General features: G+C 34.4%; 1 protein-coding gene across 17 annotated transcripts in view; it reads left to right on the forward strand.

The window, feature by feature from the left end:
• Positions 1-17,876, forward strand: part of WDPCP (WD repeat containing planar cell polarity effector) — a 445,572-nt gene that overhangs the window by 375,840 nt on the left and 51,856 nt on the right. For 14 of the 17 annotated variants that reach the window (XR_013441769.1, XR_013441770.1, XR_013441771.1 and 11 more), the window contains one exon: positions 3,771-3,933. The exons of the other annotated variants lie outside the window; for them this stretch is intronic. Coding sequence is in view for 11 of the 14 variants with exons in the window: in XM_078056482.1 (XP_077912608.1) it covers positions 3,771-3,933 (163 nt within the window). In the remaining 3 variants the exon portion in view is untranslated. The remainder of the gene's footprint in view (positions 1-3,770; positions 3,934-17,876) is intronic. 17 annotated transcript variants of the gene reach the window in all.

A 17,876-nucleotide genomic window follows, 5' to 3' on the forward strand; every position in this document is an offset into this window, starting at 1 on the left:
CTTGGGGTGACATATTCCAGACCCCTTGGAGATTAATATACATACCTTAGAAAGCCTGCCAAGGTCAGGATAGCGGGGAGGCATGTTCTAGCCTCCCATGAATCTGTTAGCAATAACACAGTCTTTCTCTTGCCTGACACACAGGTGGTGCCACAGGATCTAATTAAAGGTTAGCTATCAATTAGGTGCATGCACACCCTTTGAGGTGCATGTGAACCCTCTGATCTCACTGCACTGTCCTTCTTTGTGTCCCCTTGCTCTAATAAAATCTGTGGACTAAGGTCTGGATTTTGTGGAGAATAACTGTGCAGCTGCCATGGATCATCCTCTACCTGATCTCCCCCATCAGTAAGTTACCCTTAATAAAACTCTGTGTAAACTGTATAGAGTCACCTCCTTTGTTTTCCTGTCTCAAAGTGCCTTCTCAATTTAGGAATACTTTGATGTCCCTCCCCCACTCTCTTAGCACCCTAGTACCAAAGCCAGACAAAGACACTAAGGAATAGACCAATATCTCTGATGAATGTTGATACAAAATTCTTAACAAAATACTACTAAACCAAATTCAGCAGCATATTAAAAAGACTATACTCCAAGTAATTTATTTCTGAAATGCAAGGACAGTTCAACCTACAAAAATAAATTGACTTAATACCACATTAACAGAATAAGGGACAGAAACTATATATTTCTCAATTGATACAGAAAAAACATTTGGCAAAACTCAATACCCATTCATAATAGAAACTCAATAAACTAAATCTAGAAGGAAACTACCTTGACATAAAAAAGACCCATACTAAAATTATTAAAATCCCACAGCTAACATCATAGTCAATAGTGAAAAACTGAAAGCTTTTCCTCTACAATCATGAATAAGACAAGGATGCCCTCTTCTCTATTTCTTTTCAACACAGTACTGGGAGTCCCAGCCAGAGCAATTGGGAAATAAAATAAATAAAAGGCATCCAAATCAGAAACAGACTCTTAACTACAGAGAAGAAACTGATGATTGCCAGAGGGGAGGTGGGTGGGAGGATGGGTAAAATAGGTGATGGGGATTAAGGAGTGTGTTTGCTGTGATGAGCACCGGGTGTTGTATGGAAGTGTTGAATCTCTGTATAGTATACCTGAAACTAATATTACACTATATGTTAACTAACTGGAATTTCAATAAAAACTTAAAAAAAAATTTTAGTGAATAATTTGTAAAGAAAATTTTAAAAACAATTCTGTTTACAAGAGCATCAAGAAAAATAAAAATTTTAGGAATAAACCTAAGGAGGTGAAAGACTTATACACTGAAAAGTAGAAAACACTGCTGAAAGAAAATAAACACAGTACTAAGTGAAAAAGCATCCCTTTTGTTTATGGGTTGTAGGATTTATTTTTTAAATGTCCATACATCCCAAAGGAATCTACAGATTCAATGTAATCTTATCAAAATCCCAATGACATATTTTACAGAAACAGAAAAACCCATCCTAAAATTCATATGGAATCTCAAGAGACCCTGAAGAATTAAAGTAATTTTGAGAAAGAATAAAGCTTAAGGACTCACACTTCATTTCAAAACTTACTACACAAAGCTACAGTAATCAAAACAATATAGTACTGGCATAAAAACAGACATATAGACTGATGGAATAAAACAGCCTAGAAATAAACCCTTACACATATGGTCAAATGATTTTCAACAAGGGTGCTGGGTCCATTCAGTGGGGGGAAGGAAAATCTTTTCAACAAATGGTGCTTGGAAAACTGGATATCCATATTTTAAAAAATGAAGTTGGACCTTTAACTTGTACCATATATGAAAATTAACTCAAAATGTATCAAAGACCTAAATGTAAAACCTAAACTACAAAACTTTTAGGGAAAAAACAGGGAGAAAGTTTCATGACATTGGATTTGGCAATGGTTACCAAAAGTATAGGCAACAAAAGTAAAAATATATCGGACTGCATCAAAATTTAAAACTTTTATTCATCAAAGGACACTATCAACAGAATAAAAAGGCAACCCATGAAATGGGAGAAAATACTTGAAAATCATATATCTGATAAGGGATTAATACCCAGAATATATAAAGTACTCCTAAAACTCAACAACAAAAATCAAACAACCTGATTCAAAAATGGGCAAATGGACTTGAATAGATATTTCACCAATGAAGATAAATAAATGGTCAATAAGGACATGAAAATATGTTCAACATCACTGATAATTATGGAAATGCAAAATCAAAACTATAACGAGTTATCACCTCATACCCATTAGAATGGCTATAATAAAAAAAAAAATACACCAAAATTACAAGTGTTGGCAAAGTTGTGGAAAAATTGGAGCACTGTTGGTACGATTGTAAAATGGTGCAACCACAATGAAAACAACATGGTGGTTCATTAATTAAAAACAGTTGGGGCACCTGGCTGGCTCAGTCGGAGGAGCATGCGACTCTTGATCCGGGGGTTGTGAGTTTGAGCCCCACACTGGGTGTAGAGATTACTTAAATAAAACTTTACATTTAATTAAAGAAATTGCTTAATTAAGAAATTAAAAATAGAACTTACATATGATCCAGCAACCCCACTTATAGCTATATATCTAAAGGAATTATAATCAGGGTATCAAAAAGATATCTGCACACCCATATTCATAACAGAATTATTCACGATAGCCAAAAGCTGGAAGCAATCCAAATTTCCATGGATGGACAAATGGATAAACAAAATGTGGTGTATACATACGGTGGAATATCATTCAGCCTTAAAAAGGAAGGAAATCCTAAAACATGGATAAACCATGAGGACATTATGCAGAGGGAAATATGCCAGTCACATAAATGCAAATACTATATAATACCACTTAAATGAAGTATCCAAAGTAGTCAGATTTATAGAAACAAAAAGCAAAATGGTGGTTACCAGGGCCTAGAGGAAGGGAAAGAGAAATAAATAGGGAGTTGTTTAATGGGTGTACAGTGTCAATTTTACAAGCAGAAAAAAATTTTGGAGATGTATTGCACAATAAGATGAATATACTTAATACTACTGAACTGCACACTTAGAAAATAGTTAACATGTAAAAAAAAAAATACACACACATAGTGTGGTCCTAAGAGTTTTTGGCCTTTAATAAAGTTTATGTTTTTTCAGATATATTTTTCACAACTTCAACATGTTTCACAATTTTTCTAAACAATGCCCTAAGCTGCCAATTTTAAAGTTTGCTCTGTACATCTGTATGATGTGGGAACAGCAAACTCTCTATACACTTTAAAATTCCAATTAAGATGAGTAAATATTGGAAAAGATACATTCCTATAAAAGATACTTTCCTTTTTTGCTTTCAAATTGTGTTCTATATGTGGGATGTAAAATAATTCACTTCTATTTTCCAATATAATAAAGTATTCCAGTAGTTAGTTAACAACAAAAAATATTTGATTAATAAAATGCTGGTTAAAAACACTATGAATGGGGAAGTTATAAATGAATTTTTAAAATGTGAATTTGAAAACATTAATTCATTCAATTACCAAATGTGAACTTGAAAACATTAATTACTCAGTTATCAAATTCCCCTGGTTGAGCTAAGTGTCAGAAGGAGAGAAGTCATATAGGGAGTACGACTACAAGATTTACACTATATAGTTAACAAATTTTTAAGAAGTTTCATTGGGATATGTGGAAGTTTTCCTGTAATCATAAAGGAGCTACCAGAAATCTTATTTGATTTTGACTCATACCTTGATCATTTTTTAACAGAACTCCTGGGGCCTTTGGACAGAGGAGATATGCTAAATGAAGCTTTTGTTGGCCTATCTTTAGTTCCTCAAGGAGAAGACACATTTCCAGATAACCTCCCTCCCTTTTGTTCAATCCATAAACATATTATTCAACAAAGAACACTGAATGTCTCTTCTAATAGGTAAGATACGTTGAATTGAGAAAAGTGCTCCACAGAGTGTTTAGTATTAAACAATTTAAATATTCCCTGTTGAAATGCAAACTAATACTTAAGCAAGAATATTTCAAAATGTCAAAGAAAAAAATGTGTATTTTCTCATGGCAATGACTTTGCAGTAGTTTGGTCATGCGAGAGAGCAGGTATGATGGAGGAAGAATTCAATGTAAACAGAATACTGTTAGAATGAATGTTATTCCAGGCCAAGATGAACATGAAATTACTATAACATATCAAATTCTATTTTTATTCTGTTGTTAAATTTTAGAATTGTTAGATTATTAAATTAAAATATTAATTTTTAGTATATTTAGTATGTTTAGTATATTTAGTTTGTAACTCATATGATCATACTTATGCAACTTTGCCATTAGTTTCTGAAATCTGATAAATAATTTCATATATATCCAGCTGATTATATGGGTTATTGAGAAAATAAACAGGATAAATGTGAAATAAAAATACGAGACAAAGTAATATTATTTATAATGGTAATTATGTTAGTCACCATTATAATTTGCTCTGAAGCAGAGGTCAACAAACTTTTTGTGTAAAGCACCAGATATTAGGCTTTGTGGATCATACAGACTCTATCACAACACTCAACTCTGCCATTGTAGTATGAAAGCAGCCACAGACAATACATAAATAAATGAGAGTGGCTGTGTTACAATAAAACTTTATTTACAAAAACAGGCGGTGGGCAGAATCTGGCCCCCATTCTGCAGTTTACACACCTGTTCCTGAGGATCCCAACTATATGCAGTAATTGTGAAGAGGCTGTATTTTTTATATATATCATATGAAATATAGGTCATATATTTCATATCAATTATACATATATACTCATAATATCCTTGAGGAAAATGCCTCAAACTACATAGTTTAATTAATACTAAATAAAGGAACAGAATTTCCAGGTATGGCAGAGTTTAGAGGTGAGTAAATCTTCTCCCCAGGAAACAATTATAAAACTGGACAAAAATTACCATTTCAGAGCTCTGGAAATCAAATAGGAGCAAACAAGAATTTGATAAGAATTATTCATGAAAAAATGCTGAACTTCTAGTAATAAAGGGGAAATCTGATATTCAGGGGCTGCTCCCATCCTTTCTTGACCCCCAAGCTAGTTCAGCCTTGTAGTTCTACTAGGGTAGGACAGGCTGTGAAAAACAACAGCTGACTTGATTTGGAGCTTAGAGTGGAAAAACCTTGCCCAGCAGCATTATCAATAAAACAGCAAACTAACTGTCAGTAAAAGTAACAAATTTGATAGGAAATGAACAGGGAAAGCCATAGCTCTACTAGCCTGCTTAGGTCAAGTGACAGAACGGGAGACTAGCCAAAAATTTTTTAACAGGAAGATCTGGAATAAGAGAATCAGAGAGGGTCTAACTAAGCTCTCTACACATTCCTGATGGAGTTGTATGACCTCTTATTTTTTGGCTCCCTTTTATCTTGTGGGACCCTAAATTTTCCCCTTTTGTTCTTTCTTCCTTCACACCCAGCTGTCAGAAGGTGCCTCTCCCTTTTTGCCTTTTTTCACCCACCCATCTCCCCACCACAGAAGCTGTGCATTTAAAAAACTACCCCTTCACACTGCATGGTGTAGTTCATGCTCTAATCTACAAGAACACCAGGATGTGGAGATCATGCCCTGGGATTTGGCATTTTTTCCATTTTATTTACAATTGTCTGGAAGTTCTCTGTCAAGTCATGCTGAAGGTGGGGCTTTCATGTAGTTTCTTTTCTTCTTTTATTATGTTCTGTATCATTTATAGAGGAAGTACTGGGAAGTGCAAAGGAAGGCAGCCAATATTGTCTTCAACTAACTGGAAGTCCTACTTCTTTATTTACTTTTTTAAAAATCATTTTACTGGGGTATAATTTACATGCACCATAAAATTTGCCCCCTGTAAGTATACAATTCAATGATGTTTGCTAAATTTATAAAGTTATGCAACTACCACCAGAGTGGTTTTAGAACATTTCCATTGCCACAAAGTTCCCTTGTGCCAACTTACAGTGCATTCCCACTCCCACCTCCAGCCTGAGCCACCCACTGGTCTGCTTTCTGCCTCTAGAGGAACTTCATATAAATGAAATCCTATAGTCTGGAAACTTCATATAAATGAATTCATACAATATGTTGTCTTTTGTGTCAGGCTTCTTTCACTTAGCATTATGGTTTCTGAGGTTCATACATGTTGTAGCATGTAGTTTATTCCTTTTTCGTTTCTGAATAGTATTCCATTGTATGAATATACCACATTTTGTTTATCTACTCACCAGCTGCTGGATATTTTTAATTACTTCCAGATTTGGGCTATTATGAATAATGTTGTTATAAATATTCACATATAAGTCTTCAAGGGGACATGTTTTCAATTCCCATGGGTAGATATCTAGGAGTGGAATTTCTGGATCATATTTTAAGTTTATATTTATCTTGTTAGTTTTTAGAAACTACCAAATTGTTTTTCCAAAGTGACTATAACATTTTACATACCCATCAGCAATGTACAAGGGTTCCAGTTTCTCTGTATCTCACCTGTGGTTGGTATTGTCAGTCTTTTTGATTATAATCATTCTACTGGGTATAAAGTAGTATCTCATTATGATTTTAATTTGCATTTCCCTAATGACTAATAATGTTGAGCATTTTTATGTGATTATTAGCCATTAGTATATCTTCTTTGGTGAATTATCTATTCAAAACTCTGTCCATTTTTAAAATAATTTCTCTTATTATTGAATTATAAGACCTCTTTACATATTCTTAATTGTAATCAGATATATGATTTGCAAATATTTTCTCCCAGTCTGTGGCTTGCCCTTTCATTTCCCTAATCATGTCTTTTGAAGTGCAAAAGTTTCAAATTTTGGTAAAACCCAGTGTAGTTATGGTTTCTTTTATTGATTATGCTTTCGTTTTGTATAGAAGAAATTTTTTTCTAACTTAAAATCACAAAATTTTCTCTTAGGTTTTCTTCTGGAAATGTTATAGCTTTAGCTTTTACACTCAAGTCCATTTTGAGTTCATTTTTATGTATGATGTGATATAAAGTGTCTAAGTTCATTATTTTGTACATGAAAATCCAGTTGTCTTTATACGTTTGTCAAAAATCAGTTGATCATAGGTGTAAAGATTTATTTCTGGACTTGGCATTCTGTTCCATTGGTCTCTATATCTACTTTTACACAAACAAGTGCCAGACTTAGCTATACTGAGGGCTCCATGAACCAGAATCTCCCAAAATACATTCCAATACCACAAAAATAAACAGGAAATAGATAAACAGTTCTAGACAGTTACTTCAAAAAAACAGAAAATGAAACCAACGCATACCAATTGAGAAAAATTCTCACCCCCCCCCCAAAACAACCATGAAATAGAAGAAAACTACAACACTCCGTGCAAAATTAAATATATTCAAACAAGCAGCTGGGTACATAGAAATCCACTCTGAATTAGAAGGACAAAAACTAAGAGGAAGAGCTGGGGGTGGGAAAGGAGAAGTTCATTGCATTCAAGAAAGAAAAGAAAGAAAAATATCTTAAAAATGAAATATTACAAGGCACCCAAATGGGAATAAATTCAAATTGAAATTTAATAAAAGGCACTGAAAATGGCAGAAAACAAGACAATGAAAAGGAGATAAAGGAAAAAAAAAAAGACAAGGGAGAAAGTAATGGAAAGAGAAATAAGGCAAAGAAGAGCATTTGTACAATTTGATTCATTGGAAACAGAATTAATATTTAAAACTATAATCCAGGGAAATGTTTCAGAAATCAATATTTTTTTTTAAAGATTTGGATTTACATATCAAAAGATTATACCAAGAGGCGCCCGGGTGGTGGCTGTTGAGCCTTCAGCTCAGGTCATGATCCCAGGGTCCTGGGATTGAGCCCCACATCAGGCTCCCTGCTCAGCAGGGAATCTGCTTCTCCCTCTCCCTCTGCCCTCCCTCCCACTCATGCTCTCTCTCTTTCAAATAAATAAAATCTTAAAAAAAAAAATTATACCAAGTGCCTGAGAAAAATTATTATAAAAATCAGTTCAAAGACATATCTTAACAAAACTCTTAGATTTCAAAGATTAGTTTTAAAAATCTGCAAGGCCTCCTGGTAGAAAGATCAAATAACTTGCAAATGCAGAAGAATTAAACAAGCATCACCCTTTTCAAAAATAAAATACAAGGTAAGACAAAAGTAGAGCAGTGATTTTTAAAAACTCAATGAAAAGAAGTGTAAACTAATGATTTTATAGCTATCCAAGCTCTCTTTCAAGTATCAAGGCTAAAGAGAAATAGTTTTCATGAACCCTTCTTGAGGAACATACTAAAGGAAGAGCTTCATCCAACCATGAGATAACTGGAAAAACCTCAGCAAAAGAACTAATTCTGAACATTTTAATACATATAAATGTAGACAGAAGACCAAAAAAGGGGCGCCTGGGTGGCTCAGTCAATTGAGCTACAGACTTTTGGTTTTGGCTTAGGTCATAACCTCAGGGTCCTGGGATCAAGCCCCGCCATGCTCTGCAGTGGGTATGGCGTCTGCTTAAGGATTTTCTCTCTCCCCTCCCCCTACTCACGCATACATCTGCACATGCTCTTTCTCAAACAAATAAATAAATCCTAAAAAAAAAAAAAAAAGAGAAAGACCAAAAGGGGAGAGTGGAGAGATGAATGTGGAAGACTCTTAAATAGAAATGATACAACTGAAAAAATGGGAGGGGAACAAAGAGTGAAAGAGAAAAGTAGAATAAGCTATGATTGTTGTATAGACATAGGTGGGAGTTAAAAGACAATAATAAACACTGATACATCAGATAATGAAAGGTTAACTAAGAAGAGACTAAGGGCATTAGAAAAAACATCAGTACAAAGGTAACCACTAAAACTAAATACAAACCTTCCCAAAAAAATACACCCACTTAAGAAAAATAAGAATCACACCCACTTAAGAAATGTAAGCAAATATTACAAAATTCACATAATTATAAAATATTCAAAGAGAGATCAAGAATATCAGTCATATCAATTAATATAAATAGCCTTAACTCCTCTATTAATAGAAAAAGATTTTCAGTATGCCCACAAACCAAGATCCAGCTATATTCTGTATACAAGAGAGACATCTAGGAGGGCACCTGGGTGGCTCAGTTGGTTGAGCATCCAACTTTGGTTTCAGCTCAGATCATGATCTCATGGGTTGTGGGACTGAGCCCTCCTTCATGTTCCACACTCAGCAGGGAGTCTGCTTGAAGATTCTCTCCCTCTGCCCCTCCCCCAACTTGTGCTAAAATAAATCAATCTTTAAAGAGATATATCTAAAATAAATTGATCTGGGCATGCCTGGGTGGCTCAGTCGTTAAGTGTCTGCCTTCGGCTAAGGTCATGATCCCAGGTTCCTGGGATCGAGCCCCACATTGGGCTCCCTGACTTGGCGGGAAGCCTGCTTCTCCCTCTCCCACTCCCCCTGCTTGTGTTCCCTCTCTTGCTGTCTTTCTCTGTCAAATAAAAAAATAAAATAAATAAATAAACTGATCTAGAAAAACTAAAAATAAAGAGATGGGAAAAGCTATCCTAGGCAAATGAAAATAAGAAACCAACAGAACTCCTGGTTATAGAAAGAACAGAATTAAAGCCCCCAAGTATTAAATATTGACAAAGAAATACTAATATCCAAATTTCACACCAAATATATAACCAATATGTAAGCACCAACTAACACAGAAACCACCTCTATGAAGTTACATCTATAAGAAATGCAAGGAGACATAGACACTAGTAACAGGAGATTTTCACTCATTATTCTTATTACAAAATAGATTAGGCAAAAAATGAGAAAGAACACCTAAACAACATAATGAGTAATGTAATATTATGGATATTTATCAAATTCTACACTCTGATCATGGAAAATAGATTTTTTCCCCAAATATTCACCAAAAAATGATATGTTAGGTGCCAAAAGGATATCACTAAGTTCCATAAGAAAGAACTATTAGAAATACTCTGTGATCACAATGCAATACAACTAGAAATGTTTAACGAGAAACAAAAGGACCATCCTCCTAGAAATTTTAAAACCTTATATTAACTCCTGCGTGAAAGAAGAAAACAGCATGAATTCTTAAAAAAATAATTATAATGAAACACTGCATATCACAATCTATGGAATGTACTGAAAGCAATAATTAGAAAAAAGTACTAGCACTAAATACTTTAATCAGAGAAAATGAAAAAACAAAATAAACTAATTCCCACTCAAAAATCTGAAAAAAATAACAAGAAACTAAACCAAAATAAGTAAAAGGAAAGGAAATAATAAAGATAAAAGGAAAAATTAATGAGGCAGAGTGGAGGTTGGGAAATTCTCTTAAACGTGTAGAGAGTAAATATTTTAGGCTTGTGGGCCATATGTTCTCTCCTGCAATTACTCAAATCTTGTCGCAGCACAAAAGCAGCTGTTTGTAATACATAAAATGAATGAACATGGCTGTGATCCAGTAAAACTTTATTTATACAAACAGGTGACTGGCTGACAGGCCATAGTTTACTGACCCCTAAGGTAGAAGTTTAAAAACAAAATAAAAAATTACAGACCTGATTAAATCTAGATGTTTTTGAAAAAAAGAAAATAGACCAAGGAGAGAAAGCATAAATATACAAAATAAGAAGTGGCACAGAGAGGGAGGAATTAACCATTGTAACAGATTTTTTTTTTTAATAATAAGAGACCACTTTGTAGATTTCTATGCAAATACATTTAAAAGCAGAAAGAAATTTCCTAGGTAAATACAAATTGCCAAAAGTAACCACCATTAGATTTAGAAATCTGAAGCAGACCAATTTCCATGAAAGAAATACACAAAATTCTTAAGGAAGTACCCTATGAAAAAGGCCCAGATGTTTTGATTAGAGAATTCTACCTCCAACCCTTGTTCAAAGAACAGATATTTTAATTGCTCTACAAACTGTTCCAATACATTAAAATTAAAAACTTCCTATAGTACAAAAAAAAGATGACTACAAATGAATATCACTCATGAATATCAATGTAAAAATATTAAGTATTACCAAACAAAATTCAACCCCTAAATCTATCCTGACGTTACAAGGTTGGTTCAATGTTACCAAATCCATTGAGATGCACTGAGATTATACAGCATACTAATAGATCTATGGTTAATAAAAATCATATGATTATTTCTATAGATGCTGAAAAAGCCTTTGACAAAACACAACCCCCTCCCTGATAAAAATACTCAAGAAAATAGAAATTGAGGGATATATTATAACGTAAGAATATATGTATATATACATATATATGTATACATATATAACTTAGTCCTAATGCTGGTATCTTATTTAATGGGGAATCACTAAGGGCATTTCTGCTAAGATCAGAAACAAGGCAAGAATACCCACTATCTCTGCTACTGTTCAACACTGTACTAGAGTTATTAGCCATTACAATTAGATCAATCAACCAGATCAAAGGGGCAAACTATGACCCACTGGCCAAATCCAAACCTGCTGACTATTCTTATAAATAAAGTTTTATTAGAATAAAACCATACCCATTCATTTATTTATCATCTATAGTAGTTGAGACTGTATGGTCCTCAAAACCTAAAAATTTATTATCTAGTACTTTGCAGAAAAATTTTGCCAATCCTTGAACTAGAGAACAAAAATTGGTAAGGAAATAAAAGTATCTTCATTTGCAATGATATGACAATATAACAGAAGAGCCCTAGGGAATCAATGATAAAACATAATCAAATATTTCAAAAATAGTAAGGTAGAAAGAAGTAAAATTAATGTACAAGAACCAATAGCCTTCATATACACAAATGAGTTAGAGGATATAATGGTAGAGGAAAACTCCATTTATGTTATCAACAAAGATTAAATACTGAGGAATAAACTGAACAACAAATATACAAAATTCACATGATGGAAATTTTAAAACACTCTGACATACATAAAAATGGCCTTGAGCAAATGAGAAGATATCCCCTTTTCTTGAATAGGATGACTCAACATCATAAAGATGTCAGTTCTAAATTAATGTATTATATTAAATTATTAAATTAACTAAATTTAGAGGCACCTGGGTGGCTCAGTCATTAAGTGTCTGCCTTCCGCTTGGGTCGTGATCCTGGGGTCCTGGGATCAAGTCCCGCACTGGGCTCCCTGCTTGGTGGGAAGCCTGCTTCTCCCTCTCCCTCTCCCACTCTCCCCGCTTGTGTTCCCTCTCTCGCTGTGTCTCTGTCAAATAAATAAAATCTTTAAAATAAATAATAAATAATAAATTAACTAAATTTAATGTAATCCCAATAAAAAGACCAACATACTTTTTTATTGAGTTAGACAAAGTGATATTAAGGTTAACATAAAAAAAGAAAAACAAAACAAAGAAGAAACTAAGAGGAGCTAGTCCACCGGATACTAAAATACCCTAACTATAAAGCTTTGTAACACTGTCACACTTGTATTTTTATGTGATTATTAGATTACTATCTGCTTCCTCATTAACCTATAAACTCCATGAAGGCAAAAACCATCATGATTCTTAGATACTATCATTTCTTTAAGCCCTAGCACAATGCCTGGTGCGTAGTTAGCACACTGCAAGGCCTGCCGCACTCTTCAAGTTCTCAAGTGTGGGGGTGGGGGGGAGGAAGAGGAAAGATACAGATAAGAAACAAGCAAAAATACATAACTAAGGTCATTCAATTAATGGTAAGTACTAGGAAAAAATACAAAGAATTGGTGATTAGAGTAAAGGCACTATTTGAGTTAAGGGCTGAATGACAAGGAGTCATCTATGTGAAAATGTGGTATACTGCCAGTAGATTCTAGGGAGGGGTAACAGCACATGCAAAGGCCCTAGGGTAGAAATAAGTTTGGGAGGTTTAAGTAACAGAGAGCCAATACAGCTAAACTATAAACGGGGCATGGAAGATAATAAATTATTAGGGCCTGTAGGCCATGTCAGTGTGTATGATCTTTGTTTTAATTGCAGTGAGAAGACAATAAAGGATATTAGAGTGTATGGTGTGCAGAATAATGGCCTCCCAAAGATGTCCACATCCTAATCCCAAGATTCTATAAATATATTACGTGGCAAAGGGGAATTAAGGTAGCAGGTGGAATTAAGGCTGCTAATCATCTGACTTTAAAACAGGGAGTTTATGCTGGATTATCTAGATGGGCCTAATGTAATCCTTAAATGTGAAAGAGGTCCTTAAATGTGGTAGAGAGAGGCAGAAGAATCAGTGTCCAGTAACTCATGACAAGATGGACTCCACCTACCACTGCTAGCTTTGGAGGAAAGGAGCCATGAGCCAAGGAATGCAGAGTGGCCTCTAGAAGCTTAAAAAGGCAAGAAAGTAGATTATTCTCTAGAACTTCCAGAAAGGAATGCACCCTGCTTAAGTCACTAAATTTGTGGCTATTGGTTATGGCAGCAAGGAGGAATTAATACAAAGTGTTAGGATGTGTTCTGCATCTTTAACAGATCATTTTGAATGACTGGGCTGACTTGATAGGGAAAGCTGCTTTGATATCAGTGGAAATTTGAAGTGAGGTCTGTTTTCACACTTCACCATCTGAATGCTAGGGCTCAGGGCTCAATTTGAATACCAGAACTGCATTGGGGAAGTTTAGCTACCCCAAGATACTTAAAAGTTTTTGTCTAGAGGAGTTCAGTAATGTCTCAGGCTCTAAAAGAGAGAGAAGCAGAGTGAATGGAATGGCAGCATGGGCCCACTCACCAGGGGTTAAGGGTGTATCTACTTTTGCTCACTGTTGTATCCACAGCATCCAACCCAGTACCAGCCACAGAGTGAGCATTCAACAAATATCCCATCCATGAATGAATGAATGAACCATAAAATATCAACCTACTTTATAAAATGTCCTCTTAATTTTAAATCCTTCCCTCCCATCCATTATTTACATTCTTCATATGCTTATATGACTGAATAAAATTTTAATTTCTGAGTAGCCTATGGTGAAATAAACTGAATTAACTTGAACTAAATATAATTCAGAAGCCAACTGAAAACTGGTTTTGAATAGACTGTACTGTGCTTGAGTTTATGAACGAAGTTACTTGAATATAAACTGTATGAGGGTAGAGGTTTGTCTTTTTTTTTTTTTTTTTCACTGCTGGATCCTCCAGGATGTAGAAAAGTGCCTGGCATGTAACAGATGCTCAATAAATATTTACTGAATAAGCAAAATAATTATTTTTGTAATACAAGAATATATAGGCTATAAGAATATAAAGCTGGTAATAAGTGTGTTAAATACACACTTTAGATACCCCAAAATAATCAGGCACTTACACAGTAATAGTAGTTACTACATCTAGGGTATAAGTGAGTGTTTTTAAAAATCACCATTATGTGAATTGACTGAGATTTTATACTTTATATGTCACTACCACTATTATTCACATAGTTGGTTTTCATATTTTTGATGTGGCTAAGACAGACATTATTCAAATGGTTAGTTTTTCTCCTATTTTTGACATGGCAGTTTAAAAAAGTTAAACAACTCGAAGAGAAAGCAGTTTAGAAAGAAAAAGGGCAGAGTGAGAGGGGTAATGATAAATAAATTAAATGATCCTAGGACTAAATATTCACCTTTAGATTTGGTACTGCTCTAAACTAGTTATTATATTTAAAATAATTCCATTTCTCTGGTTGCTTCAATTTTCCCATTTGTATTAGAATAGCCCCTTCAAGGTCTAAGATTCTTTACTGTAGAGCAATCAAACCTTGTATTTGTAACAAATGTATCTACTTTTATATTTACTGTCATAAATTAATTGTAATATTAGTTTCCTGCTATTTACTATATCTGAATTCATGCCTAAGAAACTCCAAATTAAATACTCTCCTGTAAAAGTTACTACATTTTGGCTTGGTTTTATTTGATTTGTATCTAAGCAAATTTCCTTTAATTTAGAACAAACAAACAAACAAAAACCCCCATCTATCCATAATCCTTATGTGTACCTATAAACAATATAATTGATGAAAATTTTCAGTGTTTACAAAACAAAGAAAATTGTCAACAGAATGCCTGGCGGTAGACTTACCAGAAAAAAAAAATTTACAGCCTATAATTCATGAAGATTGGCTCAAAACAAACTGTCCCTGCCAACAGAAAATCTGACAATTATTCTGTTGTCTAATTTGGCTCAGCTTAAGTTGACCTTGTTTATTCATCTCAGTCTTTTAATTCTTGTTAACTTGGCATAAGAAGAGAACATATGGCATATGTCTAGGAAGTCCATTTCTGCATCTTAAACTGAAATAATTGTAGAATATACTGAGCATTTCCAATGTGCGGCTATTAAGGTAACTTAATGTATATTACACAGGACTGATTAAGTTCAAATTATCCCCAAGATAGTTTTTGGTTTTATAGGCCGCAAACATAAAACAAGTACAGACACCTTTTTCTAAGCCCCAGCATATGACTAAAACTGGCCAATTTTAAACATTTTTCCAAAGAAGACCGTCAGTCTTAAGCTCTTTTAAAACATAAAGATTAAAGGGTATTGGCATTTTGACAACCAAAAGATATTTACAGGTTTTCACTGAATCTCTGTGTTTAAGAAAGCTCATCAAGATAATGTGAGGAAGATATATAATGACAGCTGGAGAACAAAAAAAGAATATTTCCATTTTCTCTCCAGCCTAATCTGGTCTCCAATGAATTTTCTTATTTTCATTTTCTGACCCACTAAAGCTTACTGTGAAAGAGAAGTTTCATTTTGTTGTGGCTTTAATGTGTCTCAAGAAAAGCTAAGAGGGAATGAAGTGCTTTACAGATTCATGGCTCTATTATAGAATCGTAGTTCTCCAGTACTAGAACTAGAAAAGCAAATACCTTGAAAATCCAAAGCTCCAAAATTTATGTATTTTAAGGGTTAGTGTTTTGGTTTGGAATGTAGTCTTTTTATTAACTAAGTGAAATGAAAAACATAAAAGTATAATTTCATGTACAAAGCCTTATTAGTATTATATATTTTGAAACCCTTAACCTTTATTAGTGGACTTCACTGTACTTCCTACATAGTATGTTTCTTCCACAAAGCTCAGAGCATTCCAACTTCATAACTCTGCATTCAAAATATAACATTTCAGCTATAGGGGGGGTCCTTATTACCTAGTATTCATTATCTGAAACCCTATAGTTATATGAGTTTATATAGAGCAACAACAGTCTTCATAATGTGAAATATTTAAGAATGAGCTAACTACTTATAACCTCAGTCCCCACTCAAATATCCCTCCACGGTGAATATAATCATTTAATTCCACCTATTAAGTGCTAGGTTGTCAGTGCTTTCACAGATTGTCAGCTATGCAAACACCTAACATAGTAATAAATGACATTAATAAACAACTAAAAACCTTGCACAAAAGAATATTTCATGAGCTCAATGAAAGGGATGTTGGAGAAATGTTCAGATCTCATGCAAAAACCATTGATAAATGAGGAAATGGCACTTAGATTAAGTGAAAAAGAGAAATTCCATAAGGATAATGAAATTAAAAGAATTCCAAAAGAAAATGAGTTTATTATCAAAGTATTAATAGAAGCCACAGAAAGATGAAGTCCTTAAGTATTTCTTGAAAAAGTGGCCCTCTTTATGATGATGTGTGTTGTGAAAGTCAAATGTGAAGTTAAAGATGCCATATAACGCTTCTAGACAATCTAGTCAGAAAAACTAGGACCACTCCCCACCCACCTAATTGATTTACTCTTTGTTCCTCCTAAGAATTTGTGCAGAGTTGAAATTATAACCTACCTTTTATTAATATAAGCTTTTCTATATGTTTTTACCTTTTATTTTTTTAGTTAACTGTATTGTTTTTAGTTAATTATATTGTATTAATTGTATTGTTACTATTACGGTGATTTTAACATTTTTTATTTAAACATTTATTTATTTACTTGAGAGAGAGAGACAAAGCTTGGCAGGGAGGGGTAGAGGGAGAGGGAGGGGGGAAGCAGACTCCTGGCAGAGTGCGGAGCCCCTCTTGGGGCTTGATCTCACAGCCCTGAGATCACGACTTGAGCCAAAACCAACAGTCCTGTGCTTAACCAACTGTGCCACCCAGCTGCCCCTATGGTGATTTTCAATTCCAGTTTAAAGGGACTCACTTTGGGGTGCCTCGATGGCTCAGTCAGTTAAGCATCTGGTTCTTAGTTTTGGCTCAGGTCATGGTCTTGGGATCCTGGGATGGATCCCATATTGGGCTCCCCACTCAGTGGGGAATCTGCTGGTTTCCCTCTCCCTCTGCCCCTCCCTCGACTGACTTGCTCTAGGAAAGGAAAGGAAGGAAGGGAGGAAGGGAGGGAGGGAGGGAGGGAGGAAGGGAGGAAGGAAGGAAGGAAGGAAGGAAGGAAGGAAGGAAGGAAGGGAGGGAGGGAGGGAGGGAGGGAGGGAGGAAGGAAACAGACTCATTTTAAGGAGCCTTTATTTATACATTTATTGTTTCCCGAAAGTAGTTATCCTTGGATATGGACCTCAAGCAGCTATATTAAAATATTTAAATGTATGGTTTCAAAATAATGAAATGTATGCCATTGAGGACAAAGTAGAAATATCTATGTGCCTTTACTGTTCTTCACTATTTCTTTGGGTCTATTTTTTATCTCTCTGCCATATTTGTTGAATCTAGGTTCACATACCTTTCCTATGACAACAAAGAGAAATGAAAAAAGTTGGGAAACTGAAGCTTTCAAGGAGAGAATTACAAAAGCAGAAAATAACCTAAGATGATGCCATTTATATATACAGAAAAAAATTGTAACAAAAGATGCTTTGGTTTTGCTATTTCATGTACAACTGAAAACAGGTGG

This window comes from Halichoerus grypus, chromosome 10 (assembly GCF_964656455.1).
Source record: "Halichoerus grypus chromosome 10, mHalGry1.hap1.1, whole genome shotgun sequence".
In the NCBI taxonomy this organism is placed as follows: domain Eukaryota; kingdom Metazoa; phylum Chordata; class Mammalia; order Carnivora; family Phocidae; genus Halichoerus; species Halichoerus grypus.